The 27,250-nt window shown below is 56.0% G+C and overlaps 2 protein-coding genes and 1 long non-coding RNA gene across 4 annotated transcripts in view; 2 read left to right on the top strand and 1 right to left on the bottom strand.

Moving 5' to 3' along the window:
• The window catches only part of LOC148758197 (uncharacterized), a 50,275-nt gene extending 38,818 nt beyond the window's left edge, over positions 1 to 11,457 (bottom strand). The window contains exons 1-2 of the long non-coding RNA XR_016021617.1: positions 11,416 to 11,457; positions 853 to 6,862 (exon numbers count right to left, since the gene is read on the bottom strand). This is a non-coding gene — a long non-coding RNA (uncharacterized LOC148758197). The remainder of the gene's footprint in view (positions 1 to 852; positions 6,863 to 11,415) is intronic.
• On the top strand, positions 10,468 to 17,125 carry CHI3L1 (chitinase 3 like 1). The gene is made up of 10 exons (XM_019750841.3): positions 10,468 to 11,362; positions 11,472 to 11,501; positions 12,254 to 12,455; positions 12,764 to 12,820; positions 13,522 to 13,672; positions 14,306 to 14,427; positions 15,220 to 15,343; positions 15,784 to 15,966; positions 16,374 to 16,490; positions 16,620 to 17,125. The coding sequence occupies exons 1-10, from the start codon at positions 11,338 to 11,340 to the stop codon at positions 16,758 to 16,760; spliced, it is 1,152 nt and encodes a 383-aa protein (XP_019606400.2). The 5' UTR covers positions 10,468 to 11,337; the 3' UTR covers positions 16,761 to 17,125.
• Positions 17,126 to 19,768: 2,643 nt separating this feature from the next.
• MYBPH (myosin binding protein H) lies at positions 19,769 to 26,949 on the top strand. 2 transcript variants are annotated; one of them, XM_074317159.2, is made up of 11 exons: positions 19,769 to 19,958; positions 20,036 to 20,170; positions 20,792 to 20,959; positions 22,892 to 22,980; positions 23,297 to 23,492; positions 23,671 to 23,810; positions 24,354 to 24,513; positions 25,604 to 25,740; positions 25,867 to 26,053; positions 26,313 to 26,361; positions 26,816 to 26,949. In XM_074317159.2, the coding sequence occupies exons 1-10, from the start codon at positions 19,769 to 19,771 to the stop codon at positions 26,327 to 26,329; spliced, it is 1,419 nt and encodes a 472-aa protein (XP_074173260.2). In that variant the 3' UTR covers positions 26,330 to 26,361; positions 26,816 to 26,949. The 2 variants fall into 2 exon arrangements, with proteins under 2 accessions (XP_074173260.2, XP_019606399.3); XM_019750840.3 differs by having other exon boundaries at positions 26,789 to 26,925.
• The last annotated feature ends 301 nt before the right edge of the window (positions 26,950 to 27,250 follow it).

The raw sequence follows: 27,250 nt of genomic DNA, 5'->3' as shown, positions 1-27,250 counted from the left end.
TTTTAATCAAGAGAGATGTATAAAGCCTTAAACACACGTGGTTTTAGAGGAAGTCAAAACTAAATAATCAATATTTTAAAATGTCTTTATTCCAAATTTGGGGTAGTTGAGATGATATGATTTGAAATACTGTGAAAGAGAGCAAGAGTAAGACATTGTGGCGGGAAAAAGAAAGATGAAAGGGGAATGGAGAGAGAACGGTCAAGGCAGTGGAAAGAAGCGGGGGGCAGAGAGGGTGTCAGGCAAGAACGCGGGAGTCTCCTTACGCTGTCGGTCTCTCGGCTCCGTGCTCCTAACCGTCTAATGCTGCTTTGTAGGTTACTACCTGGATGACAGGTCACCATTTATAAAGAGTCAACATAGTTGGTGCTTACTTCTAGTATAAAATTTAATCTTCACAAGAATTCTGAAAATTAGATAGTTTATACAAGAAGAAACTAAGACCCAGAAAAGCTGTCCAAGTTCAAACACCACAAATAATTGCAGTCAGGACTTAGACCCCTGCTGGGCCAAAGCTCCACACACTGCACGGCCCCTTGGTGCTACCTCGCCTCCGTCTCACCATTGAACGAGCCCTTGATCGTCTTTGCTCATGGCCCCCGATTCTCCAGGACCCACTCTTTCCTTCCTTCTGTTCCTTTTCCCCTTTAACCTCATGCCGCCTCTCTCCCCGACCTTACAGCTTTGTCCAATCCGACCCCCTTCCAGACTGCTCAGGCCCAGATCGTCCCACGGCCACCTCTGCTCATCCTTCAGGCCAACCCTGAAGTCCCACTCCTTCAGAGAGCTCTTGCAACCACTTCCCAGGCTCACTGTCGCATGACTCTCACTTATTTTTATCATGGCACTTACCACTAGATGGTTTTTTCCCTTGTTTATTATCCTTCTCTCTGGGTTAGAACAGAATCTCCACGTGAGCCAGAACGCAGCAGCCTGATTCCTCTGTCTCCAGCACCTGACACTATTTCTGGCACGTAGCAGATGCTCATTCAGTGCTTGGTGGAAGCGTGGGTGGGTGGACAAACTGCACTGTGTCCCTTTATAGACTCTGCTCTTAGCAGAGATGTACATTTCGTCAGAGAACCAGTAAAATCAAGCCCTGGGCAGAATTTCCCACATCAGTTCAAGTTTCCCCTCTACAACGTGAATCAAACTTCATCCATTCCACAAGCACGAGCAAACTCCTTGCTGAGACTGTGGATGGACCTGAAGGAGAATCACCCCCGACTTAAGACTGGATCTTCTGCAGTTTACAGATTCTAGACGGGTCACAGGCATGCCCACAAAACATTGTCATTCAAGATTAAATGAGCCACAGCAATGAAAAATGAACAGAAAAAAACAGGCTCAAAGGAAGGAGATATGCCCCTGGTTGGATGATGGGTGAGACAGAGGGGCCAGCATGAGCCTTGAATGTGGGTTCCCACATCCCTCATCCTTGGGGGCAGAGCGTCACCCAGGCAGGAACAGCCAGGACCCACAGGGCATGTCCACACTGGGCCGGGCACAGAGCCCAGGAGGAGGCAGCGTGACCAAAGGGTGGAGGGAGACGGGCCTGACTGAGCCGGCCTGGGGACTGGCTGCAGCCGCGGGAGAATGACCTGCGTGGGCGTAAGACCCAGAGCAGCCGGCCTCTGGGCAGCAGCCAGGGTGCAGGGAGGGTGGTCGGTGGAGGGCCTCGCCTGCAGCCATGAGGGGCTGACCTCGTTTCTTTCTGAGAAGCTCTGTGAAACAGATTCCTCTCTCTTCTTCAAGCAGTGTGAGTACAAGCTGGTCAACACACACGATTTCTCAACAGCAGGAAATGAAGCAATAGTTTTTGAGGCAACATCCTGCCTTAATGGAAGGCAAGCTCCAGGCTCTGGTCATTTTGCTGTCAGGTTAGTCTTGTTTTTAGTAAACAGTTCTCCTGCTAAGGGTGCTTGCCCCTCAGGAAGGGGTGGAGACCTGGGGGCCTTCAAATGAGGGAGGAATAGGCAGGACTTCATGGTTCTGCTCACTGTCGGGCCTCTGATGGGAAAAGCCTGGGGTGTGGAGGGAAGGGGAGGGGAGCTGGGCCGAGGGCACTCAGGGAGTCCTGAGAAGCGATGCCAGGTCTGGACTAGTTCCCAGGCTCTGCATCTTTTCTCTCCATTGTCGATAAAAGAAACATCCAACACTGTAAAGAATTTTTATAAGAACTTATTTGAGCCAAACTGTGGACAATTGCCAGGAAGAAAGTTCTCAGAGAAGGACAGTTTTGTAGCTTCTTTTATGCATTTGCCACTTGGGGATGGATTACAAGATAGTTAACAAGATTATGTGTTCTCTTGAGGGTGTGTCATGCAGGGACTCATGCGGGGTCTCTGGTCCAACTCCCCACATAAGAACGCAGGACATGGTGAGGCCAAAAAGGAACACCCACAGAGCCATAGGTAGGGGAGTCACACCACTGTATTCTCGCTGGCCGCTGGGGGAGACACACGCAGTAGGCCCACAGGATCCGCCGTCCACCATTCACTTCTTCTGCCTGCCAACCAACCAATCAACGCAGCCCTGCAGTTACATCAGTAGCCAATTGGCTAATGGGTACCTGACGGCCAACCAATCACAATCCACAGTCATTCACCACCCCAGCCAGCACCTCCCCACGCGAGGAAACTGCTCTCTGGGACTCTGTCCCCCCAGGGTGGCTATGCTTATTTGTTTTTGTTGTTGTTGTTGTTTTTCTTATTTCAGAAGCGTGTGAACCAAGATGCAGAGAAACAATATGCCAGGGCTGCTCACGGCAACGGAAAAACTTTTCACTAAGGAAGTCACAGGCCTGGGGCGTGAGCACCCACCATGCCAGCCCAGTTAGGGACCTATGATCAGATCCCCCTGTGAGGTTCCTTTCGATAGAACCTGTTTTTGTCCACACCATCTTCCTGAGGCCCACGGCTCAGCCATAAGCCCAGTTTCGGGAACCTGAGACTGTACACATGTCTTCTAGTCCCTTGTCCCGGGCCCATCTCTGTCACTACCTGGTCACATCATGCTGTAATTATAATTGCTCCTGCATCACTCTGACTGCTGGGGGCTGCAGCCCTGGTGGCCCCTGCAGGTTCATAAACGTTTGGCCGAACGAGGCACTTGCTGCCTCACCTTCCTGGTCTCTCCACCTCCACCTGGTCCAGAATTCTCAGAACGCCTGGGGGCTTGGACAGGGCCTCCTGCCCTTCTCTCCTCAGGTGACCTTCTCTACTCCCGTGGCTTTAAGTCACAGCTTTACGCTGACGACAGCACACTTAGGTCTCTCCAGCCCAGACCTCCCCTCTGAACTCCACACACAAGTACCCACTGGTCTGCTTGCTCTCTCCACTCACACGAGGCATAGACAGCTCCTCTGCACTGTGCCTGAAAGAGAACACCTCACTCTAACACCTGTCCCCACCCCAGGGCTCCTCACTTTAGAAAATTACCATGATCGTCTCCACACCACACTGCCGGAGGCGGACCCTTATGGACAGCCCCTGAGGCAGCCTTATTCTTCCCTCTGTGCTCTGCCGGCCTCTCCAGCTCTGGACCCACAGCCTGGCCCAGGCCATCATGACTCCTGCCTGGACCTTTAACAGCCTGGACCTATGTACGTTCTCAGCTCTTCCACGCCTGTCCCACTCAAAACCTACTCCACAGAGCAGCGAGAGGCTTGAAATGGCACAGATCCTGCTGTGGGCCCTGCAGAAACATTCCGTGGCGTCCGATTGCACTTAGAGCAAAACCCCGCACGGTTTACAAGTGCCCCAGGCCTTCCGGCTCTCCATTCAATCTACTCCAGCCACACGGGCCTTCTCTAACTTTTTTTTTTTTCCAATACCCAAAGCTGTTTCTCATATGCTGTCCTCTACCGAGGTCATTCCCCCTTCTTGACATGGCTAACCCCTCTAGGCCTCAGATTCAGTTTAAAGCCACCTCCTCAGACAGGCCTCCCTACCATCCAAACTAAATCCCACTCCTCACCCCGCCCGGCTCAGACCAGGACTTGGCACCTAATAGGGGCTAGGAACCTTCTCCTGAAAGAATGGGTTGGGGACAGCCAGCTCCTGTCAGCACTTTCCTTCCTTTGTCTACACCCTCCCCTCATTTTGACACTTTCTCAAAACTGCCCACACAAACACCACATCGCAGGGTCTCTTCTCTTCCAAAATTAGCTGTAGAACTGGACAATTCTTTGGCTACTCCTTTTAGTTTCAGGGTTTAAGAGCTGATCACTTCAGGGTAAGAGTGGGGAGAATAAAAAGTCACCAACAGGGAGAAGTGGCAGAACCTAGAGACCGACCAGCTTCCTATGGTCGTGGCCGTGCCCTGCAGAGAGCTCCCAGCTTCCTTGCTTGCCGAGATCTTACCAGTTATCTAGCCCAGTCCCAATTTCAACTGTCCTGTCCTATCGTCTGACGATGGAGCATGAGTTTCCTTATAATGTGGTCACCCTTCTCCTGCCTCCCCCCGTAGGGCTGGCCTTCCTGAACCCAGCTGTACTCAGCACTGGAAAGGCCACCATCTGCTTCAAGCCTTGCTCGACCATACAAAATCCACGTGGCTGGGGGCAAATCGCATACACTCTCCAAGCCTCTGTTTGCTCCTCTGTAAAATAAGGATAAGAGCAGTAGTAGGATTTGGCAGGGGGTGACTGGCATAGTACGTGTCGAGCATTTGGCACCCATGCAATGTCTCCTCTTCCCCTCACGATGGATAAATGGTGTGAAGTTGTTCAGCCAAAAGACTCCTGGGCTCTAGTGAACCATTTCGTGCTTTAACCAAAAAATCTGCAAATAACAGATCTGGTGTTGGGTGGCTGGTGTGTTCTCTTGTGGTCTGAATGGTGAGCCAAGTCACGCCGAGCTTGGTCTCCCTGAAGAGAGAGGTGCCCATTTCCAGTCACCAGATCATGGGAAAATCTTTATTGGACACCAGAGCTCAGAAGAGGGCCTCCCATCTCTTGGGAACAGGGTACATCTCTGAACAGGAGTGGTCAGATGGCGCCCTCCCTGTGGCGTGGGGGGACAGCACAGCTCAGAGGGGAGGGCCACTCAGCCATCTGTCAGTGTGCCCTGGAGCCTCCCCTAAAGTCTTATTTGAAGGTCTGGGCTCAGACTCAGCTCTGCAGAGGGACCGTGTGCCACACGCTGGGCCAGGGAGTTAAGGGACAACCAGTGTCCTCAAGGCCACGTTGGTCACAGCTCCTCAAGGAGAGGTGCATCTGGGTGACTGCGGGGCAGAGCAGATATCACAGGATCCCCCGCCGCCCCGATGTGGGAATTCTTCTTCCTGTGCCAGCCGAGGGCTTGGATGACCACTAGCCTGCATTAGCTGCATTGGTAACCACCTCTTCAACAAGATGGGCCGAGGCCTGGGGGTTTGATCTTGGTGTGCTCACGTGGGTGATGGCTGCTGGCCCCAATGTTTCGCGTGGCTCCACACCCAGCTTTCTCTTCCCAGTCCAATGCCCAGAGAACTCAGACCCACAGAGAGCCACCGCTGCCTGACAAGGGGGCCCTGACACGGCCGTCCCAGAGATGGTGCCTGGGCCACTTTCCAAGCTGTCTGCTTAACGAGAAACCCACTTCAGGGTGGCCAAGAGTCCCTTGTGCAACCTCTTGGCTGTGTCCAGGGGCCTATCAGGGCCCATCAGCTTCATTTCATTTATTTTAACAAATGTGTGTTGAGCAGAAAAAGAAGTTTACACTGTTGCCAACATGACTAAGCCACAGTCGGGAAAAGAACAAACCAACAGGCTTGTCCTAATTGCTTCTGTCCCCCAAATAATGAACCTTGAATACTTCTCACAAAGTTGGACTCGCCAGCAGAAACATTTTGCCCCTGAGTTTCCCTGTGCTGAAATCTGAGCATAGTGTGTGAATGTGACGGTTGTGACACACTTGCTGTTTTCCCCCATGAAGAGACGACTGTAAACATGGTCAGCTTGGTCGTTTGTAATTTCCCCTTTAAACACATGTGCTTTGTATTTAGCCTGCCTGTCTTTGAAGGCTAGCTCACTCTCAGTTTTCACAAGTGAACGTTTTCTTCCCTTCTGTGAACACAGGGGCTCTGGTCCTCCGCTGAGAGCTTCTCCCAGAGGTTCCACGGGGGCTCAGAGTGCCCCTTGTCCAGCCCTGGGCCCCTGCGACCCTGGCTCCTCTGGGGAATCTCGTGCGATGTGAAGAAGCCAGATCTGATTCTTGGCCACACTGGCTTCTGGTCCTGACAGAGCACAGCCAATTGCACGCACACTGGAGTGGGATGTGGCCTGACAATTAAGTGATTTCTGTCAGGGGCCAGCAGTGCGGTTTCTGGAATCTGATTTCCTGGTAGCCTTTTCAGAGATTTGCATATAAGGTTATGAAGATTATTATTATTGAAAGGGGTGTGTACTGCTAAATTTAGAAGAAAATCCCCAAATTAATCCAATTTCCAACAACGATGCTTCCTCTCAAAAGAACTGATGGAGCTTAATTAACTACCTAGGTTAGTTACGTGCTACGCTACACCTAGGTTAGGTGATCGGTGCTCTTAAAATACACTGGCAGTGCTTGTTTCCACCGCAGATTCTACTGGTTCCTCCAACTTGTATAAGAGTTGGTAAAATTATCTATTTTATAAATATGAAAAAATTTTGAGGAAGCAAATTGATATGTTTTATCTATTTCTCGAAGGAGCTAATAAATCAGATTGTAAGATCTTTTAAAATCTAATGGAGTAAGCTCCTGGTCCAAACATCTCTTCTTTGAAGCAGTATTACCGTATCAATCACTTACGTAGACGTGAAGAAGCCAAAGCTTTCTAAAGCATCGTTCTACTTTCATGCTTGAGATCTGTTGGCTCAGAATTTTTTTTCTGGCTAAAACTGTAATTCAGGAGGGGAAAGAAGAAAAAAGGTTTTGACAGTTAATTAACGATCTTGTTGCTAGGTTACAAAATAAGAAGTAAAATCATTACTGTTAAACAATTTAAAAGTTTTAATATCTAATCTATAATTGTATACGAAGAAAATTATGCATCACATTCTAATCTAGAGGATTCTTTGGAAAAATTAAGCTGGTTTAATAAGTTTGGTCTAAAATGCTTTATACCTTCTCCCTGATTTCACCACCATTACAAAAACAATGTGAACACAAGAGTCTAGTTTGTACAACTCTTGGGTTTATTTTGTTGTGAAAAGCCCAATTATTTTGAATGGCTTAAATTTCCTCTACTTTTCTTTCTGGTCATATAAAATACCGTCCATTTATTTAAGATTATAAAATTGCGAAACACAGAGTTCACCTACATTAATGACAGTAAGTAATATTCTTAGAAAAAGAGAATATTTTGTATAATGCTAACAGATCACACAGATTTGATGTGTCAATTGAAATTGTAATTTCCAGATTCTTAGTTAACTCTATGACCTTAAAATAATAGTAAACTTGAGTGGATAATACACGATTTTTGGAAGCTTGAACAACATGAAATATACCCACTGTTACTTAGTACAGTACAGTGTGGCTGCAGTAACAGTTTGAGAGCTGTGTAGATTCCTTTGGGTTATGTTCATGTACACAAATATTTTTTTAGGAAAGGTAAAAAGTGTGAAAATCAATATAACACATTACACTTACACAAGCTGGAATGAAGCACTCTTTTAAAAAAAATTTTAATCATACATTTTATTTAACCTACCTCATATAGCCACAATATTAACATTTCAACATGTAATAAATGTAAACAATATTAATGAGCTATTTCACACTTTTCTATTCTGTCTTCAAATCCAGTGTTGATTTTTATACTTACAGCCCATTGAATCACTCTTTAAATGTCATTTTGTCACAACTGAACTTTCAAATTTCAAGAGAAAAAAAATTTAATGAGAACTTAACATAGACCATGGACTAGTATGTCATCAGGATACTTTAAAAAGAACAATTCTGTAGATTATAATGACAAGTACTGATTGTCCTTGCCTATAAAACAATGCTAACGAAGGTTAAACTCTCCCAGTTCCTGGAACATGGCAGGCTCTTCCCACACCGCTTTTTCCAGGCTGGTACTCCCCTACCTTCCCTCCTCCACTTACACGTCATTTCCTAAGGAAGGCTTTTCTGACCATCTGTGCCCATTATAAATTCTCTTAACCCTCGGAATTGCCTTGTTGAGCTTCTCACAGTTGTAATAAATAACTTGCGTATGTGATTCTGAGTTTAGCGTCCATCTTCTTTGCCAGACCATATACCTTATAAAGACAGAGACTGACTGTTTTCACTCACCTTTCTGCCTTTCTCCCTGAGGGCAAGACAACTGTACATGCCCAGAGTGCTCAGTAAGCATTGTTGGATGCGTAGATGAAGGACCATTGCAGCAGAGGGGGCTTAGAGACACTGGGTCAGGGAAATTGAGTCAGGACGTTTGTTTTGTGGTTTTATGGTGGCTCCCGAGTCAATTACTCACAGAGGGACAAGAGCTATTGAAGGAGATGGAACTTTGAGGACATCGGGTTCCAAACTCAGAATACAAGAGTTTGGAGTTATGTACTGCGCTACGATCGCTCACTCAATAAGGACTTTACTAAGTATCTCCTCTGCGTCAAGCACTGGGGGTAGACACAAAGGTAAAGAAAATAGCCTCAGTCCTGCCTTCACTGCGTTTATAGTCTGGCCCAGGAGACGGACATTAACAAGACACCTACCTCTACCTCTACACGCCGAATATAGTGATAACTAAGTCAGGTGCTGGGAAGAGAGGTCAGAAGGACTCTGACAGCCCCAGCTGGAGGTTCCCTCACCGGAAGGTGCTTGCTGAGCTGCAATGGGAAGAAGAAAGAGGAGGAACAGGCCAAAGGTGGGCCTGTTGGGGGGCAGCTCTCGGTGGGTCTCACATTTCTGCAGATCTTAGGAGCTGTGTCCTCCCAGACTGCATTTCCAACGATGTTTGTGTAGCCAACAACCTTGCAAATGGACACAGTGTTTTCCTCTGGAACAAACGCAGGTTTGTTTACTGTCCAGTATAAGGAAGATAGCATCTCCCTCCAGGTCCCAGGAGAGGGGGCTTCCTGCCCATTAGAAAAGACTGTGTTCCTTAAACTCAGCTCCCCTGCTGCGTTGCATGCTCCAGCATCACCCTCCAGGAACTGGGGGCCAAGGGAAGTGTATTACAGTACTAGCTGTTGCCATTAAGACTATGCAGATTAGGACTTGCTGACAGGAGGGACAAGCCACCCACCCCTGGTCGGCCAGTAGCTCTCAGCATCCAAGCTTCCACTTTGGGGAAGTGAAAACCCCAGGGCCATTCTGGTTGAAAGCTGTTTCAATACACCCAGGGCCTGCAATGAGCCAGGAGCAGGGCTGTGCCCTGTCCCCAGTCACAAGCGAGCAGCAGATGGGGAGTGGGCACCTACTGCTTATGAGGTGGTTGGTGCAAAAGTCACCAACTTTCATGGGCTCAACTGCAAGTGGTTATTGTAAAAGGTGACCCAGAAACAGTAAAGCAGGAGCTCATGCCGGGACCCTAAGTCCCGGCACACTGAGATGCCCAGGCAGCCTCACAGGAAGTGACGCAAACGTGACGGTCATGCTGCTTGCTGTGTCATGAGCAAGTCCTCTGTCTCTCTCCTAGGTTCTCGTGTCTCTGGCCACAACCCATGACAATGGCTGTCTCATTAGCTTGCAAATGGCATAAAGCCTTCATAGTTAGTGACAGGCATGTAGACAACGTATGTAAAGGCTCCGTGGTGGGAGACAGTAGAGCAAATGCTCAGGTTTGGCGAAGGTGTGATGGGTGGGGTGTAGGGAGTGAAGGGGCGTGGGTGACCTGGGCTGCTCAGCCTTGGCACCGTGGCCAACCCCACTGAGGCAGGCCCAGGGCTACTTGTCGTGAAGCCACTTTCCTGCAGAACATGTGAAATTAATAAACTGAGTTTGGGGGAGCACAGAACAACTAGTCTTGGGCCAGTCCGAGCCTCGGACATAATTTTTAACAAAGGAAGAGAGTGAAAATAGGAGGTGATTTCTTAACACCCTGCACTCTGTTATGAAAAGTTTGCGTGCGTGCTGCTTTGTAACACCTCAGTTCGAAATTAGAGGAAGTCCACTTCTCAGTGCCCCAAATGAAGGTGAAAGTTATCACCGACTCTCACTGCTGTCGATCATCTAGGCACAAAAGAAGTCAGTTGCCTTCAAAGGGAGAAGCACTGACCCTTTAGTATTCACAGAGTACGACTCTGGACACACTGCTTTTTGTCCACTCCTTACAATAAAAAGAAGGAGGACTCATTCCAGTTTTACTGGGAGAGGAAAGGCGATGAGAGGGAGACAGGGAACGAGCTCACTCACCCAGATCTAACATGGGAAGGTTACTTAATGTCACTGTAGAAATAAAGGAACTTTGTTGAGAAGACCTCTGACCGAGTCTGGCTCTTGGTGTCCTGAACTTTTCACTCACTGCCTGTTAATTACTTTACAGCATGCAGAGAATGGCGTTCTCCTGGATCAATGGCCAGAAAGTGTATCCACAAGCCGGGCTCCAGCCTGCACAAGCCTTCGGGAGCTCTGCTCTTCCCCGAAGACTGATGAGGACTCATGAGGGAGGGTGGGTTTCAGAAACAACACCGAGAGAGGAGCAGAGGTGGTGGAGATGCTCAGCCTGGGAGTATCAGGAGTCCCCGTGTCCCCCAGCACTTGGCCGCAGTCCCAGGCTGGCAGCAGACCCTTTCTGCTCGTCCTAAGTGGCCTTTCAAACAAAAAGCACCAGCTCTAAAGTGTTCTCTGGAGCTTCCCAGGCCTCCCAGACTTTTCCTGTAAACAGTCAGCACCTGGTTGCTGAAAGGCCTCTTCTCTCAAGTCAGGCTGTGGGAACCAGCTCAGAGAGAGCTTGAGGGGGAGCATGGGTCAGGCGGGTGCTGGATGAGGGGAGAAAATCAGCAACAGCCTTGTTTGGGCCAGTGGGTTACAGTTTCAACACAGCCAAGGGCAAAGGTACACAGGCTGCCAGAAATGCCCGGAAAATGTTGGCTAGAAAAGCTACAGATGTGGGAAGGAGGTCTTTGGAAGGGAGGCTGAGTCACCCTGGGAGCCCCTGGCGGTCACTTGGTGGCTCTTTTGCTGGCAGGTGCCTCATGAAGAGGGCCCCAAGGTTTCAAAACTCTCCGGGTTTCTCAATTGTCCCAGGGCTCCTCCCACAAAGTCCCAGACTGGTGGTTCCTTCATTGACCAGCTCTGTTTCCATAAATGGGATGGTTGGAGGCCGGGGCAGTAGTGGGATAGGTATAAAGAAAGTGTGAGGCATTGGCAGCTGGGCGGCAGGCACAGGAAGAGGCCACAGCTGCCCCTCTCTGCTGCAGCCACCATGGGTCTGGGGGTGGCTCGCACAGGTCTCTGGGCTGGGGATGCCCAGAGCCACTGGCCGAGGGACGTGCTCTCCTACCTGCTGGGGGAGGGCAGGTGCACGCAGCAAGGCCCTAACCCTGGCTTTCTCCTCAGGTTTGGCAGTCCTGGCGCTGCTCCAGAGCTGTAAGTAACCTCCCTTTAGGTCCTGGGAGGCGGGGCTGTGGGGAGGACGTCCACAGGCGGTACTGGCCGAGGGGAGCACTTTTCCAGCTTCTTCTGTGATTCACAGGCCTCAGAAATATTAACTCTGGTAAAATGCAGATGATAAGTATTCTGATGTTTGTTATACTATTTCTAGTTTTCTGTATATTCGAAATGTTTCAAAATAAAAATCTTTCAAAGGCTAAGGCTCCATGAAGGCCTGTTGGGAACCACTGAGCGGATGAGCGCCAGCCCCCGCTCCTCCCCCATCACCTGCGGGCAGACAGGCTCCCTTTGCACCAGGAGGGATTCAAATGAGAGCAGAGGAAGGACTGCCCGGTCCCTTGACATTGTGCTGCAGCTTGGGGGTGGGCTGAGGGGAGCTGCTCTGGGTGGGTTACAGGTCAGGGCAGAGAACAGGCGGACCAGAGCCTGTCAGCCAAGGGCCCTGCAAAGCACCACCCTGGAGGCCGGGTCTGTGACACGGGCTGTGTTGGGCTGGGTCCCCTGCTCTTCGGGGAAGCCTTGTTTGCTTGCAGCAGGCCCCATTTCATCCTGTTCTTAGTCTGCAGTATGCTCACATGGCAGGCTCTTCTCCAAGCATGTTCAGAATAGGCCCGATTTCCGCGGGACAGCCGTGCTTTCACTTAGCATTCGGGGTGCTCACACCCCCTCCCCCGCGCCCTGGACCTGAGCTCAGGGCTCAGCACAGGCCCCCCTGAACTCCTCCTCAGGTGCAGCATACAAGCTGGTCTGCTACTACACCAGCTGGTCCCAGTACCGGGAGGGCGACGGGAGCTGCTTCCCAGACGCTGTGGACCCCTTGCTGTGCACCCACATCATCTACAGCTTTGCCAACATAAGCGACAACGAGATCGACACCTGGGAGTGGAATGACGAGACGCTGTACGGCACCCTGAACAGCCTGAAGAGCAGGTCGGGCCACGGGCCAGGCTGGGCGGGCACGTGACGCCTTGGCAGGGCTGATGCTCGATGCCACCTGGAGACGCCAGTGCCGAGCTCCTCTGGGAACGTCCCCCATCTGCCAAGGGTACCTCTCCAGGGAGCCTGGACACTGCTCCCTCTCTGGGTCGCCACGTCCTGGCGTCGCCGCTGTGGGGGACCGAAGTGGTCTATGGTGTCTTAGAATATCGGGGCTGAGAGCTGGAAGGGCCTCCAAGGCCTACGGGAGGCTGTGTCACAACAACTGTGCTCTTCCCTGCGCCCCTTCCCTGTGCCCACAGGAACCCCAATCTGAAGACCCTCCTGTCTGTCGGGGGATGGAACTTCGGTTCTCACAGGTACGACCCACTGCTAGAGGATGATGGGTACAGGTGAGGAGGCGGCACGGGGGTCCCAGCGCCCCAGACGGGCTACGCGCAGGAGCCTAAATCATTGTCAGGGGCCCGCCTCGTGTGCCGCCGAGAAATCAGAGCCCACGGGGGAGGGACCCTCGCCAAGAATCACACAGCAAGTTGACAGTGGATGGTCTGCTTCCTTGCCAACTCTTGTTACAACTCAGACCGGACAAGGAAGGACTTCTGGGGGTACCGTCCTAAGGGCTGGACGGACACAGAGGGGAAGGATGGGGCAGCTGGGGAGTGGAGACCCTGGGAGACTTCCTGGAATGGCTACAGTTGGAGCAGGGCTGGCAAAGGGGGTGGGGTAACAGCTCCCACTTACTGAGGGACGTCTCAGTGTCAGACGTCTTTCCAGCCATTGTCACATGTTATCCTCACAATGGCACAGAGACATTACATATATCCCCATTTTCCAGACGACGTCTCTGAGACTCAGGTGAGAGCCTGTTCAGAGCCGGGCCTGGAACCCAGGGATGTCGGGCTCCAAAGCACATGCCTGGAAGAGGCTCCTGTGGCGGCCGTGGCCTCCTGGAGCTGTGGGCTCAGGGCCCCTCTTCCTCGTGGCTCAGACACCCCTCCAGAGGGCTGAATCGTCCAGCGTTTCAGTGCTGAGCACTCTTCTGGGCTGGTTTTGGTCCTAGATTTTCAAAAATAGCCGCCAATGCCCAGAGTCGCAGGACTTTCGTCAAGTCAGTGCCGCCCTTTCTACGGGCCCATGGCTTCGACGGGCTGGACCTTGCCTGGCTGTACCCCGGAAGGAGAGACAAGCAGCATCTCACCAGTCTGGTCAAGGTATTGATTGGGGCAGGAAAGTGCCACGGAGGTGGGTGGACACCGGGGAGTGAGCTGGGCAATGCTGTCTCCACCCGACAGCCTGCTGAGGGCAGGTGCAGAGGGGCTGACGCGTCCATGCTTCAGCTCCTGGGAGCCGGGCCGGGAAAGCCCAAGGGTCTGGGTCCCGAGAGCTCACAGAGCAGGAAGCCGCCTGTGGCCAGGCAGGGCTGGGGTGGGGTCCTAAGAGGCAAAGTACTCACTCATCACTGCTGCTCAGTGGAGTGTCACTGCATCAGGGACACTGAGCCACACCTGGGAACAGGCCACGCATGTCCAGTTACCCCAGAGCAGTGCTTGTCTAGAAAAATTGTGCACAGCACCAACATAAGGCACCTGAAAACTGTGATCTCATGTGCTGGCTCAAACAGGCACCAAAAGGCAAATTTCTTTCAACATCATACGTCCCATCATACAAGGCACGTCACGGTCCCTCCAGGGCAGGAGTAACTGTGTGCTGCTGGGTGTGCCCTGGCCTTGTGGAGACGAGACTGGGCTCAACAGTTTTTTAGGAAAAGCATGGGTGCGCCGAGTCCAGCCGCGCCAGTCTCCCTGCACAGGCCCCTCCCACTAGCCAGCCTCTCCCCCAACCAGGAAATGAAGGCTGAGTTTGCAAAGGAAGGCCAGAAGGGGCCAGAGCAGCTCCTGCTCAGCGCGGCTGTGTCTGCTGGGAAGGTTGTCCTCGACCGCGGCTATGACATCGCCCAGCTGGCCCGGTGAGTCCACGTCCACCTCCCCTCCAGCAATGAGAACCTTGCTGTGTGACCTTCAGCAAGTCACTTCCCCTCTCTGTGCCTCAGTGTCCCCATCTGCCAACGGGGCATAATGAGCCCTGTCCTCCCTTTCTCATTTGGGGGACAGTGCTGACCAGCTAAGAGTTGCCGTGGGCACGTGTGAGGAAAAGGCAAGCGGAGAAGCTAAAGAGCAGGCACTTGCTGCGTGTGGAGCTGAGCAGAGCGGCTCCCAGCAGATGCACTGCCAGTACTGACACTTGTCATTTCCGGGCTGCCAGGGAGCCCTCTGGGAACACAGCGGGGGGGGGGGGGTGACCTCCTCATCTGCCCCCCCCTTGGAGGGAAGAAGCACTGTCACTTCAGAATTGCCTTTCTGATGATCTCAGGGGGCTGCAGACTCAGCGCCCAGGTGGATGACCGAGAGGGTGGCAACGGGGCGGTCCCAGCCGTGTGCCCCAAACACCTGAGGTCGTGTTCACACAGCCCCTCACACAGGACCTGTGTGGGTCGCAGGTCCTGCTCTTTTCTCACAGCTGTCTGTTGATGCCACTTGTAATCTGCACTCACCAAGATGAACTTGGTGGGAGAACGTGACATGTCACCCCCAAACATCTGCTGCGGTGAATGGAAGGGCTCCATTCCTGCCTTAAGTGCACGTGTGGGGCCCTGAGCCCCCCGGGGTGGTCACTGGTCACTGCTGGGTTTGGGTCAGTGGCTGCCGGTCTGCCCCGCTCACACCCTGCTGGGCCCCCCCTCGGCCCCCACCCCCCACAGACACCTGGATTTCATCAACCTCATGACATACGACTTCCACGGAGCCTGGCACCAAACCACCGGCCATCACAGCCCCCTGTTCCGAGGCCAGAGGGAGGCACGTGCTTACAGGTTCAACAACGTGGTGAGTGCCCGGAAGGAGGAGGGCTGGCCAGTGCCCACATGCAACCCCCAACTCCTCAGTCCCCTGCCAGGGAGGGGCTGTGGTCCTACTTCACAGATGAGGAAACCAAGGCCCCAGGTCTGTGCGTCCTCCAGGGTCTAGGAAGACAGGACGCCGCAGCACCGTCCAGGAGCAGGGCCTCTCCTGACCAGGCCGCAGGGGCTGAGGAGGCAGGAGTCTGGTCTGGACGTGCTGCTGGCTCCTAGGGAACCTGAGCCAGTCACCTGATTTCAGCACCTTTCACACAGTAACAATCGCTCTGTGTGCTCGTGAGGAGCTTTGGAGGCTGAAACTGCACAATGTCTCTTAGCCTGACGAGGTTCCCGGGAGAAAGGGGGGTCCTGGGGCCTGTGGAGATGCACCCAGCCTTCCTAGCTAACCCTGCCCCCCTCCCCGCCCAGGACTATGCTGTGGGCTACATGCTGCGGCTGGGGGCCCCGGCCAAGAAGCTGGTTATGGGGATCCCCACCTTTGGGAGGACCTTTACCCTCACCTCTTCCGAGACGGGTGTGGGAGCCCCCACCTCAGGACCGGGAATAGCAGGCCAGTTCACCAAGGAGGAAGGGATCCTGGCCTATTATGAGGTATGGCTTGGGGCGAAGGTCGGCCTCCCACTGCCCCCCCCCCCCCCCCCCCCCCCCCCCCCCCCCCCCCCCGCTCTGCTCCTTCAGAGATGAGAGCAGTGTTCCAGGGGCCTGGGGGAGGGGCGGCCAGGCACACCCAGCCTGCAGCACAAGCTTCCTGAGCGCCACCAAGAGGCAGGGGCTTCTGATTCTGGCCAGCCTACCGCTCTGTGAGCCTGGGGCCAGGCTATAGAGTCAGCCACACAACTCGGGGACATTTGCATCTGTTTTACACAAGCTTGCAGGAGGCCAGCAGTGTCCGGGGGCCTAGTAGCCAGGAGGATGAAGCAGGGGCTGAAAGAGACTCGGGGAGCTGCACCCTGTGGTCTCAGCACAGCTCCCTGCACCCTGCCTTGCTCTCTGCTCAGATTTGTACTTTCCTCCGTGGAGCCACGGTCCACAGACTCCTTGACCAGCAGGTTCCCTATGCCACCAAGGGCAACCAGTGGGTGGGGTACAGTGACCCAGAGAGCGTCAAAACCAAGGTAGGTTCCCAAGGCCATGCCCAGGATAAAGAGGGAGAGGGACAGCCTGCTCTGAGCAGCCGCCAGATGTGGGTTCCCTGCGGTGGTACCAGAGTTTCAGGCCCCAACGATATCTGGCCTCCCCTCTAGGTGCAGTACCTGCGGAACCGGCAGCTGGCAGGTGCCATGGTGTGGGCCCTGGACTTGGACGACTTCCGGGGCGTCTTCTGTGGTCAGAACCTGCCCTTCCCTCTCACGAGTGCCATCAAGGACGCACTCACTGCAGCTTAGCCTCTGTCCTCCTGCCAGGGAGCCGGGTTGCCCACCCCATGAACCTGTCGCGCTCCCTGGGACCCCCCCTTGCAGAGGCCACAGCTCTGAGGCCAGAGCTTCGCTCTGGGGCAGGGCTGGAAGCAGAGCGCCTGGAGGCAGCACACACTGTTGATGAATGTAATGCTCGGTGGCCCCAAGCTCAGCACATGGGGATTTCCTCCAGCTCCCTTCCCCAGGCCTCTGTCTCAAAGGAGACCATTTGGCAACCTCCACCACCAAGGAGCCTACTGCCACCTCTGCAGAGCCCCACTTGAACCCCCAGGAGCACAGCTGGGCCCCGCCCACCCGCCAGCTGCTCAATAAAGCACCAGAGCTTCATAGCATTGGCACTCGCTTCAGGACCTCTTTGCAGTGGCGCCTGACTCACCAGGCTCACCTCGCCCATTTCCTATGGTTTCTGTTCTCCCGGGCTGGGGGGGCCTGGGCTTGTGGAGGGGGAGGCCACCATGGCCTCGGCCAGAACCCAGGGCGTCCCGAAGGGAGCCCGCATCCTCAAATCCATCTGCCCTGAACTTTGCCCGAGAGGGCGAAGCCGTCCAGCCGTCTCGGTGCAGCTCTTGATGAGAGCAGCCTTTTCTGCTCCCAAGGCCAGCACACAGGAGGAGGACGCAAGCCCTTCACTCCCAACCCTCCGTGTCCTCTGACGAGGGAGGTGTGGGCACCAGCCCAGGGCCAGTGTGGAGAGCCCTGACCCCAGACGCAGGCTAGAAAGGGGACACCAGTGTTACCTCATGCACCGTCCCTTCATCCCAGGGCTGGAGCCTGCAGGCCTTGGGAGCCGGCCGTCCAGCCTCCCCTCTCCTCCCCTTCCCATTGCTGCATCAGCCCTCTGTCCTACTCTTTTCTCCCCTGGGGACACACTCGGCCCTCAGACCAGCAGAGATCCAGGCTGCGCTGCTCAGGCTGGCGTGGGACACGTGGGTGGGGAGGAGACGCGCCTTGTGTCCAGGGAGAGGCCAGTGAACGCCCAAAACATGGATTCATTCATGGGTTTCCTGAGGTTTGGACCAGCTGTGACTTAGCCTAGTGGTTTGTGACACCAGCTTGAGGTGTAGGGAAGGAAATGCCTATTAGCCTCCCTGAAATCTGAACCAGTTGGAGCTGGGCAGATGCAACTGGTCCCAAGGTCACAGCCTGGCTAAAGGCGGAGAGAGTGGGAACTTGGCCAGAGCCTCAGGGGTACCTGACATTTCACTGCTGGCCAGAGGACCGAGCATTCCCCCAACCCCGCCCACTGCCTATCCCACCAAACGAGGGTCTTTGAAACCCAGGGGCTGTGAGCTCTTCAGGGCAGCCAAGTCTCCACCCTTCCCCCTGCACCCCCCCACCCTCCCCCAGCCTGGGACAGGCTCTGCAGAGCTGACTCAGGGTCTTGACCAGTTAGTCACGTTCACTTATAGCTGTAGACTCAGAGTCCAGGGATGGAAACCTGGTCTCCAGGCCCCCCCACCCCCTGCGCACAGCACACTGAGTCACCTGGCAGAGGCCCCCAGGCCCTGCACTGCCACCCCCAACAGGGACGCTCCTGCGCCCCAACCCTGGGAGGGACACTGCCTGTGGCTGCGGGCCCTACGTAAAATACATGTGAACTGATTCCTAAATATCGCACGTGCTAAAGTGTGTGTAAAATTTATTTTTTAAATTTGAAGAATTATTATACAATGAACACTTGTGTAACCAACACCCAGGACAGGAAACGTGACCTCATTAGTCTCCTGAAACTCCACGCAGAGGCCACCACCATCTGCTGCCCTGTGCTCTCACCCCCTGGACATGCCCCAGAGGAAGGCAGCCTGCTGTAGTCTGCCGAGTTCCCTTGGGGGGTAACACCACCTCCACACTAGGTGCGAACACACTCCACAGTGACGGGTGCCTTCTGCTGAAGGCTGCGATTGTCCCCAGGTTTGGGGCATGAAGCAGAACACCGCAGAGGGTGTTTCGGGCATGTCCCCTGCGGCACACGTGTGGGTCGCGTGCTTTCAGTTCTTCTAGATGCCATCTCGCTTCCCAAAAGGAGGCTCCCATCTACCCTGCCAGCGGCACCGGAGCGCTCATTGCCTGTCCCCTCCCCGGCATGTGGTGTTTCCAGCTTATTAGCGTTTTCCTAGATGAATGAATCAATAACTAGAAATTTGTACCTGCCTCGTTTCCTCCACTGCAAACGCCTGAGCCTTGCCCCACTTTGAAGAGTTTCAGAGTGCGGCCACCCGCCAGGGCCTCCTCCACATCTGCATTACGACTTGAGCCCACCCCAAGGGCCAGGGGTCCGTCATCTGGAACAGGCAGGGAAGGGGAGGCTCAGAGAGGCGGCACCAGGGGCCTCACATCCCCTCCTGGGGTCCCGTGGCTGGAACACCTTGCTCAGTCCCATCGTGGCCTCCCACTTCCTCCTTCTCCAGGGCCTTCAGCCTCAGGCCCCAGGGGATGTGAGGATGGGCAACCGTGGGACCCCAGGGGCAGAGCTGGGAGTGCTCCCCAGGGAGGCTATCTCAGGCTTCTGGGACCCAGCCCCAGGCTGAGGAGCCCTGGGCACAGGTGACCACAGAGGCCTACACATACTGAGGCGGGTTCATTCTCCAGATAGAAGCTGTCATTCCCACTGCCCTGACCCCTGGCACAGGTTCCTGCCAGCGTCCCACCTCCTCAGTCTGTGCTTTCCTCCCATAAGGGCACCAGCACCTGGCTGCTGGGGTCCAATCGCGGTGACGGTGAGTGACAGATGGGGCACTGCGCTCCACAAGGCACCCTGCAGAAAGGTCCCTCCCCCAGAGCTATTCCTGGCCTAGGAGCTCCCCGCCCCCCAGTCCCCCCGCCCTGACCTGACCCCACAGCTGGGAATCATTTCACTGGGGGTGGGGCCGCCCCTGCTATATAAGCCTGGACCTAGGTGTCCCAGGCACCCCAGAGGCCAGACCCTCCACTGCGGACTTCTGCACACTGCAGCCTGACCCCCAACCAGCCCAGCAATGACAGGAGAAGTCACCGCGGAGGCCCCTGCCGATGGCCCAGAGGAGAAGGCCTCTGAGTTGGCCAAGGGGCCCCCTGAGCCCTTGGAGGAAGGGGCAGCATCAGGGAGTCACGGGGAAGAGCAGGCTCCCATGGCGAGCCCTCAGGCCCCTGTCCCCCCGGCCACCAAACCTGCACCCCCAAGTGAAGGTGACAAGAGGTGGGGCAGGTGGGAGAGGGAGGCAGCGGGAGCTCTTGGCATCCTTCATCCTCTCCCCCGCACTCAGACGTGCCCAGTGCCCCGCTGCTGCTGACCGTGGAGGACGTGAGTGACAGCTCGATGACCGTGAGCTGGGAACCTCCGGAGAGGCCAGGGAGGCTGGGGTTCCAGGGCTACGTGCTGGAACTGCTCAGGGAGGGAGGTGAGCTAAGCCCTGCACGCACCCAGGGGGGTGGGCTTGGGGCACAGCAGAGACAAGCCCCCAGACCCTGCCATTGGCCAGTCAGGTAACGCAGTCAGGGGGAGCCCACATGACCTCAGGAGGCCCTTATCCTCCAGCTCCAGGGAGCCCCTGAGTAGCAGCACAGAAGGAGGGGACACAAGGCAGTGCTCTGATGAGAGGTGAGGGCCATGCTACATCTCAGCGGAACCCTGCTGAGGGCGGGGGGCAGAGGGCCAAGAAGCTGGGGGGTGGACGGCAGTTAGACTCAGAGACAGTGAGAAAAATAGGGGACGGGGGTCTGGTGACATTCCCGCTGTCTGCTGTCCACGGCAGCCACGCTCAGCCTGCCCTCTGCCTCTGCCCCGACCGTGCTGTGTGACCTGGCAAGGTGTCCACCCTCTCTGAGCTTCAGCCACCCCACCTATGGCCACCATTCCATGGCTCTAACGTCAGGTGTCTGATGCCATTTGAGAATGAGAAGTCAGGGAAGGGGAGCCCGGAGAAAATGGGCCCATAGAGGGAGATGGCTTCCCTAGATCACCAGGGAGCAGAGTGCCCATGGCCACACAGCCAGGGCCCTGTGCCCTCTCCTCTCCGCAGCCTTGGAGTGGGTGCCTGTGAACGACCGGCCCATGATGGTGACCCAGCAGACCGTGCGGAACCTGGCTCTGGGAGACAAGTTCTTCCTGCGTGTGGCTGCCGTGAGCCTGGCAGGGGCCGGCCCACCAGCTGTGCTGGACCAGCCTGTCCACATCCGAGAGACCATTGGTAAAGCCTGTCCTCTCATCTGCTGCCCCCAGCTCTCCCAGGCACTTTATCTGACAGATGGAGAAACAGAGGCCAGTGGGCAGAGCGGACGGGCGGTCACGTCCCTGCTCCCACACACGTGTGCATAAGCCATGTGCTGTCAGCATCTTGCCTTAAGAAAGTCCCAGGTTCTTCAGCAGTCAGGGGCCTCTGGAGGTCCAAGAGGCCATTTCCCTGAGTGGCCGAGTCCCCAAGCATTAGGGAAAGGGCTTCCTGACCCCAGAAGTGACCGCGCAAGCGCCCAGGTCCCGGCCGCAGGTCCCGCGCTAGTCATCCCACCCTTCCACGTTTCCAAGCACAATCCCTCCTGCAGCCGTGGAAGCCATTTCTGCCCATTTTCCATCATTTCCTATGGCCTGGGTTCCAGATCTCCCCCAGGGTGGGACCAGAGTGAAGTCTGCTTCCATCTGGTCCCACCATGTCCCTGGGGGAGGAAGCCAAGGGCCAGGAAGGCTTCTCCACGCCCACAGGGCAGCGTCGCACTGGGGGCCTGGGAGGCCGGCTGCTGTCCGTTGCTGAGACTTCTATTTGCAGGCCGACCCTTGCTCCCCTTCCAGAGCTGGTCGGGTTTCAGACTGTTAACGGCAGTGAGTCATTTGGTCTAATCCAAAGTCTCTGGGGACAGCCCAGGGTCCCAGGTGAAGAGAGACACAGGCCAGCAGGTGGTCTGAGGCCTTCTCCACCTTCCCCTTACTCCCTCTCCCCACCCCCACACTTCTGGCCTCCAGAAAGGGGTTTCATGGCCACACAAGGGGTCAAGTTTGGATTCACGGAAATACTTCTCAACTCTAGGGCCTGAGAGATGTGGGACCCATAGGAAGCTTAGAACTATGGACTGTCACACCTCTCTGAAGGTGACCAAGCCTTGGTGGCAACCCTCCCAGAACCTGCTTTCCACACAGGACCAGTCATGTTCCGCCAGGTGGCAGGGGGTCTGCTCAGCGGTTTCCAAAACCACTGAGGGTCCTGGACCTTCCCCAGGGGCCCCGGGGAGCTGAGACTGAGAGGCTGCAAGAGCCCGGGTCTCACCCCGAAGCCCGACGTTGGCAGCCAGACTCGGCACCCACCACTCCATTGAAATTCCTCTGGCAGGAGAAAGGGGGGTTTCCTGGAGAGAAGAGGCGGAGGACGCTGTGAGCACACAGGGCACACAGGCCGTCCTCACGGGCAGCGCAGGGCGGGGGCCTGCCCAGCGTGCTCGGCCACCTGCAGCTGCCAAGCCTTCTGTGCCTGCCGCTTCCAGAGCCAAGTGCCACGCAGCTAATCCTCAGAGACACAGTGTCCCTTCCCCGTCTGCTCCCCTCCATCCTGCGCACCAACTGCTGCCACCTGTTTGCTGCTCAGATGCCTCAGTCACCGCCACCCCAGAACAGCCGGCGCAGAGAGTGGCTGGGACTGCTGCAGCTTGCCTCGGAATTCCCCGTGGCTGTGGGGGCTGCACCTGGTTAGGTGACAGCCAGGAAGGTGGTCTGATTTCAGGAAGGACTTCCCAACTGTGAGACTGAAGGTGGTGGGAGGGGTGACAGAGGAAGAAGGGGGTATGTCTACTGTGGTGTCATTTAGGAAGGGACAGATGCTAACCCTCCGGTGACCTGGACACTGGGCCCCTCGGCGGCAGCGTGCTGGGTTGGGGTGGCAGAGGCATCACCCCCGTTCTGGGCATGCAGGCCACAGGTGCAAGAACCCACTGCCGGGCAGGGTCCAGGCACCCAGCACTCACACCACAGGGACCTCCTGGCTTCCAGGTTCCCAGGCGTCTTGGCGTTTGGGCCCCTGGGCCTCAGGGGCGAGCTCTGCCCTTCCCACAAGGAGGTGGCCCCGGGATGCAGCCAGGAGCCCTCACCCACCAGCACCTCACTGCTGTGCTGAGCCTAGACTCTTGCTTTGATGCAGAGCCCCCCAAGATTCGCGTCCCTCGTCACCTGCGTCAGACATACATCCGCCAGGTGGGAGAGACGGTCAACCTGCAAATCCCCTTCCAGGTGTGTGTCTCCTGCTGCGTGTGAGCGCAGGTGGACATCAGGGCCCCATGGGAGCAGGTCAGAGGAGCCCAGGGGATGTGAGGACCGGCCCCGCCCACCCTGTCATGCACATTCTCTAGCCTGTGGACAGGACAGCCCATCCCAGGCTGACTGGACACCTGGACGGGCGGCTCCGAGCAGCACCTGTGGCTCCAGCCCCTCCCTGCTGCCCCTCGTGGGCAGGGCTGTTGGGCGGCTCCCAGAACATACCCCAGAGACCCGGAGTTCGGGGGTGGGGGCCTGGCTCCTCCTGCACACCAGGGTTCCTCTCTCCCAGGGGAACCCCAAGCCTCAGGCCTCGTGGACCCACAACGGCCACGCCGTGGACAGCCAGCGGGTGAGTGTGCGCACCGGGCAGCAGGATTCCATCCTCTTCATCCGCTCGGCCCAGCGCTCAGACTCAGGCTGCTACGAGCTCACCGTGAAGCTGGAAGACCAGGAGGCCAAGGCCACCGTCCACATCCTGGTGATCGGTATGTGCCGGGAGGCTGCCCGCCAGGGCCCCAGTCACCCTCCACCCCCATCCCACACCTCCTACTGCAGAGCAGACCTCATGGGGTCCAGCCAGGGGCGTGTGAGAGGAGCAAGACCTTGGGTGCGGGGCTCTGTGGTGGCCCCCACCCCACTCCCTGTCACACTCTGGTCCTGCAGAGAGACCTGAGCCCCCGAGCAGCGTCAGGCTGCTGGACGTCTGGGGCTGCAATGCTGCCCTCCAGTGGACACCGCCCCAGGACACAGGCAACGCGGAGCTTCTGGGCTACACGGTGCAGAAGGCAGACAGGAAGACGGGGGTGAGGCCTCCTGGAGCAGACAGGGTGGGGGCCCAGCCCCCAGGAGTCCAGGGACTGAGTTCTAGTCCACCTACTGCTAGCCTGCCTCTTTGTGTGGCTTATTGGCAAGATCTGTTTCCTGTCTGGGCCTCAGTTTCCCCCTCAAGACTGTCAGGGTAGCTCTCTGAGGCACCTCAGACTCTAGGTGGCACTTGTGGAAATGTCATGGGCACAGGGATCACCTGGGAATCCTGCTAAAATGCAGATTTTCACTCGATATGTTCAGGGTGGGGCTGAGATCCTGCACTTCTAAACTAAGCTCTCAGGTGGTCTCAGTTTGCAGGTACTCAGGCCACACTTTGAGTGCAAGGCTCCAGAATTCTCTGAGAACCCCAGAGAGGTCACCCGAATGACCCAAGAGCTCCTTCTCCCAATTCAAACTCCCTCAAGCCCAAGGCTAGAAGGTTCAACCCGCAGGGACTGGGCACAGAATGAGCCCTCTGAGGACGGGGCAGCGAGTGGGGGGCAGGGTGAGAGGTGAGATGACAGGCCGGCTCCCTACAGCAATGGTTCACGGTGCTGGAGCGCTACCATCCAACAACCTGCACCATCTCCGACCTCATTGTGGGCAACTCGTACTCCTTCCGGGTCTTTTCGGAAAACCTGTGTGGACTCTCTGCCTCCGCCGCTGTCACCAAGGAGCTTGCCCACATCCAGAAGGCAGGTGGGTCTGGGCCAGGACCAGCGATGCTGGTTCTCCCCCTCTCATCTCTGCCTTTTCCTGTGGGCTTCTCACAGGTGCTGCCCTGTCCACACCCACGCACAGATATACACACCCGCGCACACATGCACACCCAACCCCATACAGCTATGAATATACCCACGTACTGGAACAACCGTAAAGACACGGATGTGGGGACTGATTTCACAAGCACATCAGAGCAGACCCATTCCAACAAGAAGCCCCGGGTGGGAGGCTGTGGATTCTAAAGTAGCATCGTAAAGTTCGCTGGGGCTCACGTGCATGTCCCAAGGGAACCAGTCTGAAGGGCAATGAGCGTGGACAGTGAATTCTGGCAAGTCTGCTGAAAGCACAGCCCTCCCAACCCTAATATGACGCCACATAGATAGACAAGAGAGATACGAGTATTTACAGTCTCCACACAGGGCATGGCCCCTGCGTCACATGTGAAATTCCAAGCCCTTTCTCCCTGTCACCCTGTGTGCTCCAAGGCCCTCCCCCACACAGAGTCTGGGAGGATCCAGAAGGCACACTCTTTCTAACACCAGCCTGAGCTGCACAGAGTTAGGAGGACATTTTTGTTTCAAAAGGAGAGCCAGTCTGGTCTACAGAGACAAACAGAAATGAAATGCTGGTCTCCACAGTCAGCCGAGATCCGTCACCTCTCTGGCCTCCCTGCCACCCAGGCACTTTGCCCCTTTGAGACATTCTGCATCTGAGCTCCACACACTGGCCATGCCTGGCTTCATAACGGCTCTGCCCCGGAACCACAGACGAGGGGTCAGGATGAAATGGGGTGTCTCCGGTCCTGCTGATGCCGAGACCTCGCTCCCGACCATCGTCTCTCTGCCCAGAGGGACGGAGCCGTCATGTGCTCTTCCATCTTGAAGGCACATCCTCCAAGGGCCGTGTTTCCCGTCTGGCACATGGGGACAGCAGTTGCCCTTGCAGAGGGGCGCTGTGCAGACTAGGTGACATTGCTGGGTGGAAGCTTCAGTGATCACCTCAGGAAAAGGAGACCTCAGAGGTCTCCTGCAACTGCACATTCACCCCATTTTCTCCCTGAACACAGAAATTATTGACAAACCTAAAGGGTTTGTGGAGAGAGACTTCCTAGAAGCCCCCTCGTTCACCCAGCCCCTGGCTGACCACGCCACCACCCCTGGCTACAGCACTCAGCTCTTCTGTAGTGTCCGGGCGTCACCCAAGGTGAGGGGGTGGTGGGGGCAGTGGGCTGAGGGATCCCACCAGCGTGTCCCCCTGGGCCCGGAGATGGCCTTGGAGGGCCGCGCGCAGCCCCCAGCCCCCAGCCCTCCTGTGACCTTGCTCCCACAGCCCAAGATCACCTGGATGAAAAACAAAGTGGCCATCGAGGGCAACCCCAAGTACCGCGCCCTCTCTGAGCAAGGCGTCTGCACCCTGGAGATCCGGAAACCCAGCCCCTTTGATTCCGGTGTTTACACCTGCAAAGCCACCAATGCCCTGGGGGAAGCATCTGTGGACTGCCGGCTGGAGGTCAAAGGTGAGGGTTGAAGAGGGCCTCTCCACGGATGGGAGGCAGAAGCTACCTCTTCCCTGGACTGGAGGAGGCTGAGCGCTGAGAACCAAGACAAGTCCAAGGGCAGCAGACAGAGGCCAGGCTGTCAGGACTCGCCACGAGGGAGGATGGCCCACGGTGGGCAAAGCAGTGGGGTGCACCTTGAGCCCCCGTCCTTCCTTCCCCACTTGGGTTCTCAGCAGACCCCCCCAACCCCGGCTCTGACCTGTGGGATTTCTTCCAGCCTCAGCCACTCACTGAAGAGCAGGTGGAGGAGGCTGTGACCAAGGAAGGTAAATGGCTCCGCCTACCCCGCCCCCCCCACTACCTGGGGCAGAGGCTGGGAGCAGGGGTGGGGTGAGGAGGGAAGGGGCAGTCACTCACCCAGTCCCAGGGCATCTCAGAGACACGAGGGCAGCGGAGCAGGCAGGCGTTACCAGTGAGGCCAGGACGGCAGTGACCTAGAGGGCCACTAGGCCTGGCACTGGGTGACCTCAGGTCAGGGCATCCTCTTAGACCCGTCTTCCCATCAGAAAAGGGGGGACAACAACCTGTGCCTGCCTTCCCTGAGCAGGTGGTTCTAGGCTCTGGACAGTGAGGAAGTGGGCAAAGCTCAGACCCGGGAACTGGGACCCAAGGGAGGGAGCACTGGGGGGGGGGGGGGGGGGGAGGGCTGCTCCCCGCCCCAACCCCTCTTCAGCCCGGCTCTGCCCACTCTAGGGGCTCATGAAGTGTCTGATCCGCCAGCTGCTGAGGGCCTGAGAGGTCAGGCACACCAGGCCCGCCAAGCCCAGGACCAGCTCCACGAATGCCCAGACCCCCATTTCCACACTGACGGCGGTCGGCTCTGCTCCAGGGCACCAGCCTAGCCTCCTCCCGCCGTGACTGGAGCCCTGAACCCAGGAATGGGCCTGGCAGACCAGCCCAGGCTTCCCGGGCACAAGGGGCCTGGAAGGTGCAGACACTGGAGTGAGAGCCTCTGCAAAGGGTTGTGTGCTGGTGAGAGGCAGTCAAATAAAAGTGTGCAGTGACAGGGAGCGTCATGGTGACGGCGTCTCCACGTAGGATGTTGCAGAGGCACCAGTAGGAGGGGACCCAAGGAGTCATGGGGGTTTTCTAGACACGAGCTTTTTCAGGTTCTTGTTTTCACCCCACGATGACAGTGACACACCCTGCCCTGGA

The sequence above is a fragment of the Rhinolophus sinicus genome, chromosome 6 (assembly GCF_057876585.1).
Source record: "Rhinolophus sinicus isolate RSI-liver-muscle chromosome 6, RSI-T2T, whole genome shotgun sequence".
NCBI classification, from domain to species: Eukaryota; Metazoa; Chordata; class Mammalia; order Chiroptera; family Rhinolophidae; genus Rhinolophus; species Rhinolophus sinicus.
This window is presented reverse-complemented; position numbering and strand designations above follow the sequence as displayed.